Here is a 7,554-nt window from a genome sequence, read left to right on the forward strand (position 1 = left end):
GGTGGAGGCTGTACTGTACTGTGGGTGGAGGCTGTACTGTACTGTGGGTGGTGGTACTGTACTGTGGGTGGTGGTGACGTTATGGAGAGGGAAACAGGTGGGTAGATCTAACAGGACAATAAGGTATTATGTCCCCCAACAATGTAACAAACAACAACCTGAAAACCACAGAGTTTATCAAGTCTCTCAGCATCTAATCTCCAGTGTCCCTCCACACCTCTCTCTCTCTGTCTCTCTCTCTCCCTCTCTCTCTGTCTCTCTCTCTCTCTCTCTCCCCCTCTCTCTCTCTCTCTCTCTCTCTCTCTATCTCTCTCTCTATCTCTCTCCCTCTCTCTCTCTCTCCCTCTCTCTCTTTCTCTCCCCCTCCCCCTCTCTCTCTCTCTCTCTCTCTCTCCCCCTCTCTCTCTCTCTCTCTCTTTCTCTCCCCCTCCCCCCTCTCTCTCTCTCTCTCTCTCCCCCTCTCTCCCCCCCCCTCTCTCTCTCTCTCTCTCTCTCTCTCTCTCTCTCTCTTTCTCTCCCCCTCCCTCCCTCTCTCTCTCTCTCTCTCTCTCTCCCTCTCTCTCTTTCTCTCCCCCTCCCCATCTCCCTCCCTCCCTCCCTCCCTCCCTCCCTCCCTCCCTCCCTCCCTCCCTCCCTCCATGTGGGACTCCTATCTGGATCCCAACCCTCCCTCCCTCTGTATGGGACCCCTACCTCACTCATGTCCACGGTGTTAGCCAGCATCTCCTGCAGGGCGCGTACTGACAGGGACTGTTCCAGGACGAAGGCACAGATAGCCAGATCTGGTGGACAGTTCTGGAAAGGGGCAGAGGTCAGAAGTTTGAACAGACACTGTTAACATAACTTGTTCTAAACATTTTGACGCTATTCATCTTTTATTTACATACTCTTCTAATGCAATCAAACATTTCGATATCTTTATTCGACTCCTAAGTACTGTGATTTTAGATTTTTACATCTCAGTCTCGTTATGTTCTCTCCGTTGCGTGAGGCAAGCGAGATGGTATTTTGAGTCGTGGGTTTTCGTACCTGAGCGTTGGACGTGGTCTCCAGGTAACATAGTCGATTGCCGAAGCCCTCACAGGCCAGACACAGTTTGATCTGCTCCTTCAGGACAGTGGCAGTGCACTGCAGCACCACCTGGTCATCCTGTACACAGAGAGAGAGATACACCGTCAGTACACCATTAGACACCAGCAGACAGACACAGAGCACTAGAGCCCTTTGTAGCAGTAGACTCTGTTACCAGTCATAGAGCCCTTTGTACCAGTAGACTCTGTTACCAGTCATAGAGCCCTTTGTACCAGTAGACTCTGTTACCAGTCATAGAGCCCTTTGTACCAGTATACTCTGTTACCAGTCATAGAGCCCTTTGTACCAGTAGACTCTGTTACCAGTCATAGAGCCCTTTGTACCAGTAGACTCTGTTACCAGTCATAGAGCCCTTTGTACCAGTAGACTATGTTACCAGTCATAGAGCCCTTTGTACCAGTAGTCTCTGTTACCAGTCATAGAGCCCTTTGTACCAGTAGACTCTGTTACCAGTCATAGAGCCCTTTGTACCAGTAGACTCTGTTACCAGTCATAGAGCCCTTTGTACCAGTAGACTCTGTTACCAGTCATAGAGCACTTTGTACCAGTAGACTCTGTTACCAGTCATAGAGCACTTTGTAGCAGTAGACTCTGTTACCAGTCATAGAGCCCTTTGTACCAGTAGACTCTGTTACCAGTCATAGAGCCCTTTGTACCAGTCGACACTGTTACCAGTCATAGAGCCCTTTGTACCAGTAGACTCTGTTACCAGTCATAGAGCCCTTTGTACCAGTAGACTCTGTTACCAGTCATAGAGCCCTTTGACAGACAGCTGTCAGGAGAGACTAAGACCTTTGTCACCTCCTCTACTTGTCACCTGGTCCCCTGGTGTGGTGACAGGCCTGCTAACAGCCCCTCACAATGGGCTGGAGCTAATAAATACCACACACACTCTGCAGCCAGAATCCTAACAGTCAGAATGCTAACAGGCCTTCATTATCTCTCCATCAATCATTCTCTCTCTCTCTATCCTTCATTCTCTTGTTCTGCCATGTCAACGTTTCTGTGTAGTGACAGGCGATGACCTAGTGTTTTGGACAGGTGATGAATTACAGGGACTTTGATGTCCGGCTAGGAGGAAGGAGGAGGGTCATAGAGAGGGAGAGAGATAGAGAGAGATAGAGAGAGAGAGAGAGAGAGAGAGAGAGAGAGAGAGAGAGAGAGAGAGAGAGAGAGAGAGAGAGAGAGAGAGAGAGAGAGAGAGAGAGAGAGAGTCTACTCTACCAGCATTCTGTGCTATAGCTGTAGTATGATATAATAGGTTAATACGTGATGCGGATCTGTGACCTATTCATAATGCCCTCTCCTCTTCCGCTCCTTCTCCCTCTCAGCTCCACCTCCTCCTCTACACCTCCTCCTCCTCCTCCTCTCCTCTTTACCCAGAAGCCTCTCTGCTGTTCCTCTGGCTCCACAGCACAACACGTATCTCCTCTTCCCCTAGTAAGGCTCTCATCTATCTTTCTTTAGCCTAGAAACGTCTCCTCTGTCCTGTCCTCTCACCTCCAGCTCTGAAGAAAGTAGAGCAACCAGGACTATAGTACAACATCAACCTTCCTCCTCTCTTCCAGGACAACATCAACCTTCCTCCTCTCCTCCAGGACAACATCAATCTTCCTCCGCTCCTCCAGGACAACATCAACCTTCCTCCTCTCCTCCAGGACAACATCAACCTTCCACATCTCCTCCAGGAGTATAGTATAACATCAACCTTCCTCCTCTCCTCCAGGACAACATCAACCTTCCTCCTCTCCTCCAGGACAACATCAACCTTCCACATCTCCTCCAGGAGTATAGTATAACATCAACCTTCCTCCTCCCCTCCAGGACAACATTAACCTTCCTCCTCTCCTCCAGGACAACATTAACCTTCCTCCTCTCCTCCAGGACAACATCAACCTTCCTCCTCCCCTCCAGGACAACATCAACCTTCCTCCTCCCCTCCAGGACAACATCAACCTTCCTCCTCTCCTCCAGGACAACATCAACCATCCTCCTCCCCTCCAGGACAACATCAGCCTTCCTCCTCCCCTCCAGGACAACATCAACCTTCCTCCTCTCCTCCAGGACAACATCAACCTTCCACCTCACCTCCAGGACAACATCAACCATCCTCCTCCCCTCCAGGACAACATTAACCTTCCTCCTCTCCTCCAGGACAACATTAACCTTCCTCCTCTCCTCCAGGACAACATTAACCTTCCTCCTCTCCTCCAGGACAACATCAACCTTCCTCCTCCCCTCCAGGACAACATCAACCTTCCTCCTCTCCTCCAGGACAACATCAACCTTCCACCTCTCCTCCAGGACAACATCAACCTTCCTCCTCTCCTCCAGGAGTATAGTACAACATCAGCCTTCCAACTCTCCTCCAGGAGGATAGTACAACATCAACCTTCCACCTCTGCTCCAGGAGTATAGTATAACATCAACCTTCCACCTCTCCTCCAGGACAACATCAACCTTCCACCTCTGCTCCAGGAGTATAGTATAACATCAACCTTCCACCTCTCCTCCAGGAGTATAGTATAACATCAACCTTCCACCTCTCCTCCAGGAGTATAGTATAACATCAACCTTCCACCTCTCCTCCAGGAGTATAGTATAACATCAACCTTCCACCTCTCCTCCAGGAGTATAGTACAACATCAACCTTCCACCTCTCCTCCAGGAGTATAGTACAACATCAACCTTCCACCTCTCCTCCAGGACAACATCAACCTTCCACCTCTCCTCCAGGACAACATCAACCTTCCACCTCTCCTCCAGGACAACATCAACCTTCCTCCTCTCCTCCAGGACAACATCAACCTTCCTCCTCTCCTCCAGGACAACATCAACCTTCCACCTCTCCTCCAGGACAACATCATCCTTCCACCTCTCCTCCAGGACAACATCAACCTTCCTCCTCTCCTCCAGGACAACATCAACCTTCCACCTCTCCTCCAGGACAACATCAACTCTCCTCCTCTCCTCCCGGAGTATAGTACAACATCAACCGTCCACCTCTCCTCCAGGACAACATCAACCTTCCTCCTCTCCTCCAGGACAACATCAACCTTCCACCTCTACTCCAGGACAACATCAACCTTCCACCTCTCCTCCAGGACAACATCAACCTTCCACCTCTCCTCCAGGACAACATCAACCTTCCTCCTCTCCTCCAGGACAACATCAACCTTCCTCCTCTCCTCCAGGACAACATCAACCTTCCACCTCTCCTCCAGGACAACATCAACCTTCCTCCTCTCCTCCAGGACAACATCAACCTTCCACCTCTCCTCCAGGACAACATCAACTCTCCTCCTCTCCTCCCGGAGTATAGTACAACATCAACCGTCCACCTCTCCTCCAGGACAACATCAACCTTCCTCCTCTCCTCCAGGACAACATCAACCTTCCACCTCTACTCCAGGACAACATCAACCTTCCACCTCTCCTCCAGGACAACATCAACCTTCCTCCTCTCCTCCAGGACAACATCAACTTTCCACCTCTCCTCCAGGACAACATCAACCTTCCACCTATCCTCCAGGACAACATCAGCCTTCCTCCTCTCCTCCAGGAGTATAGTACAACATCAACCTTCCACCTCTCCTCCAGGACAACATCAACCTTCCTCCTCTCCTCCAGGACAAACCAACTTCCTCCTCTCCTCCAGGATAACATCAACCTTCCTCCTCTCCTCCAGGACAACATCAACCTTCCTCCTCTCCTCCAGGACAAACCAACTTCCACCTCTACTCCAGGACAACATCAACCTTCCACCTCTCCTCCAGGACAACATCAATCTTCCTCCTCTCCTCCAGGACAACATCAACCTTCCTCCTCTCCTCCAGGACAACATCAACCTTCCACCTCTCCTCCAGGACAACATCAACCTTCCACCTCTCCTCCAGGACAACATCCACCTTCCTCCTCTCCTCCAGGAGTATAGTACAACATAAACCTTCCACCTCTCCCCCAGGACAACATCAACCTTCCACCTCTCCTCCAGGAGTATAGTATAACATCAACCTTCCTCCTCTCCTCCAGGACAACATCAACCTTCCTCCTCTCCTCCAGAACACCATCAACCTCCCACCTCTCCTCCAGGAGTATAGTACAACATCAACCGTCCACCTCTCCTCCAGGACAACATCAACCTTCCACCTCTCCTCCAGGACAACATCAACCTTCCTCCTCTCCTCCAGGACAACATCAAACTTCCACCTCTCCTCCAGGAGTATAGTACAACATCAACCGTCCACCTCTCCTCCAGGACAACATCAACCTTCCTCCTCTACTCCAGGACAACATCAAACTTCCACCTCTCCTCCAGGAAGATAGTACAACATCAACCGTCCACCTCTCCTCCAGGACAACATCAACCGTCCTCCTCTCCTCCAGGACAAAATCAACCTTCCTCCTCTCCTCCAGGACAACATCAAACTTCCACCTCTCCTCCAGGACAACATCAACCTTCCACCTCTCTTCCAGGACAACATCAACTCTCCTCCTCTCCTCCAGGACAACATCAACCTTCCTCCTCTACTCCAGGACAACATCAACCTTCCTCCTTTCCTCCAGGACAACATCAACCTTCCACCTCTCCTCCAGGACAACATCAACCTTCCTCCTCTCCTCCAGGAGGATAGTACAACATCAACCTTCCTCCTCTCCTCCAGGACAACATCAACCTTCCTCCTCTCCTCCAATACAACATCAACCTTTCACCTCTCCTCCAGGACAACATCAACCTTCCACCTCTCCTCCAGGACAACATCAACCTTCCACCTCTCCTCCAGGACAACATCCACCTTCCTCCTCTCCTCCAGGAGTATAGTACAACATAAACCTTCCACCTCTCCCCCAGGACAACATCAACCTTCCACCTCTCCTCCAGGAGTATAGTATAACATCAACCTTCCTCCTCTCCTCCAGAACACCATCAACCTCCCACCTCTCCTCCAGGACAACATCAATCTTCCTCCTCTCCTCCAGGACAACATCAAACTTCCACCTCTCCTCCAGGAGTATAGTACAACATCAACCGTCCACCTCTCCTCCAGGACAACATCAACCTTCCACCTCTCTTCCAGGACAACATCAACTCTCCTCCTCTCCTCCAGGAGTATAGTACAACATCAACCGTCCACCTCTCCTCCAGGACTATAGTTATGCTATCCCTCTGCTAGTCTGCTGGTCTAACTCATAACTAATTGTGTATCAATTAGAACAGAGACAGACTGGATCACAGAGAAGCAAAACAGGCCTTTTTAAAGTTGAGACAGAATGCTCCTCCTACTAATTCTAGCTGAACATTTTGTCTGGGACAAAAGACGATGACAGTGCAAAAACAGAGGCCGAACTGTGCCGAACTGGTTCAGAAGTAGATCTCCCATGTTGTGTGTCTGTGGTAGTGAGGTGGTGGTAGTGAGGTGGTAGTGAGGTGGTGGTGAGGTGGTAGTGAGGTGGTGGTGAGGTGGTGAGTGAGATGGTAGTGAGGTGGTAGTGAGGTGGTAGTGAGGTGGTAGTGAGGTGGTAGTGAGGTGGTGGTGGTGGTGAGGTGGTGGTGAGGTTGTAGTGAGGTGGTAGTGAGGTGGTAGTGAGGTGGTAGTGAGGTGGTAGTGAGATGGTAGTGAGGTGGTATTGAGATGGTAGTGAGGTGGTAGTGAGATGGTAGTGAGGTGGTATTGAGATGGTAGTGAGGTGGTAGTGAGATGGTAGTGAGGTGGTAGTGAGTGAGATGGTAGTGAGGTGGTAGTGAGGTGGTGGTGAGGTGGTAGTGAGATGGTAGTGAGGTGGTAGTGAGATGGTAGTGAGGTGGTAGTGAGTGAGGTGGTAGTGAGGTGGTAGTGAGGTGGTAGTGAAGTGGTAGTGAGTGAGGTGGTAGTGAGGTGGTAGTGAGTGAGGTGGTAGTGAGTGAGGTGGTAGTGAGTGAGGTGGTAGTGAGGTGGTAGTGAGGTGGTGAGTGAGGTGGTAGTGAGAGGGTGGTGAGATGGTGGTGAGATGGTGGTAGTGAGTGAGGTGGTAGTGAGATGGTGGTGAGATGGTGGCAGTGAGTGAAGTGGTAGTGAGGTGGTAGTGAGTGAGGTGGTAGTGAGGTGGTAGTGAGGTGGTAGTGAGATGGTAGTGAGTGAGGTGGTAGTGAGGTGGTAGTGAGGTGGTAGTGAGGTGGTAGTGAGGTGGTAGTGAGGTGGTAGTGAGATGGTAGTGAGATGGTAGTGAGTGAGGTGGTAGTGAGGTGGTGGTGAGGTGGTAGTGAGGTGGTGGTGAGGTGGTGGTGAGGTGGTAGTGAGGTGGTGGTGAGGTGGTAGTGAGGTGGTGGTGGTGGTGAGGTGGTAGTGAGTGAGGTGGTAGTGAGGTGGTCGTGAGGTTGTAGTGAGGTGGTAGTGAGGTGGTGGTGAGGTGGTAGTGAGGTGGTAGTGAGGTGGTAGTGAGGTGGTAGTGAGGTGGTGGTGAAGTGGTAGTGAGGTGGTGGTG

At 50.9% G+C, this 7,554-nt stretch overlaps 1 protein-coding gene across 1 annotated transcript in view; it reads right to left on the reverse strand.

Annotated features, from left to right (window-relative positions):
* Positions 1–1,364, reverse strand: part of ryr1b (ryanodine receptor 1b (skeletal)) — a 261,073-nt gene extending 259,709 nt beyond the window's left edge. The window contains exons 1-3 of the mRNA XM_038973731.1: positions 1,350–1,364; positions 1,030–1,149; positions 694–795 (exon numbers count right to left, since the gene is read on the reverse strand). Coding sequence (XP_038829659.1) covers positions 694–795; positions 1,030–1,149; positions 1,350–1,364 — 237 coding nt within the window. The remainder of the gene's footprint in view (positions 1–693; positions 796–1,029; positions 1,150–1,349) is intronic.
* Positions 1,365–7,554: the final 6,190 nt, after the last annotated feature.

This window comes from Salvelinus namaycush, chromosome 34 (assembly GCF_016432855.1).
Source record: "Salvelinus namaycush isolate Seneca chromosome 34, SaNama_1.0, whole genome shotgun sequence".
Classification (NCBI taxonomy): Eukaryota; Metazoa; Chordata; class Actinopteri; order Salmoniformes; family Salmonidae; genus Salvelinus; species Salvelinus namaycush.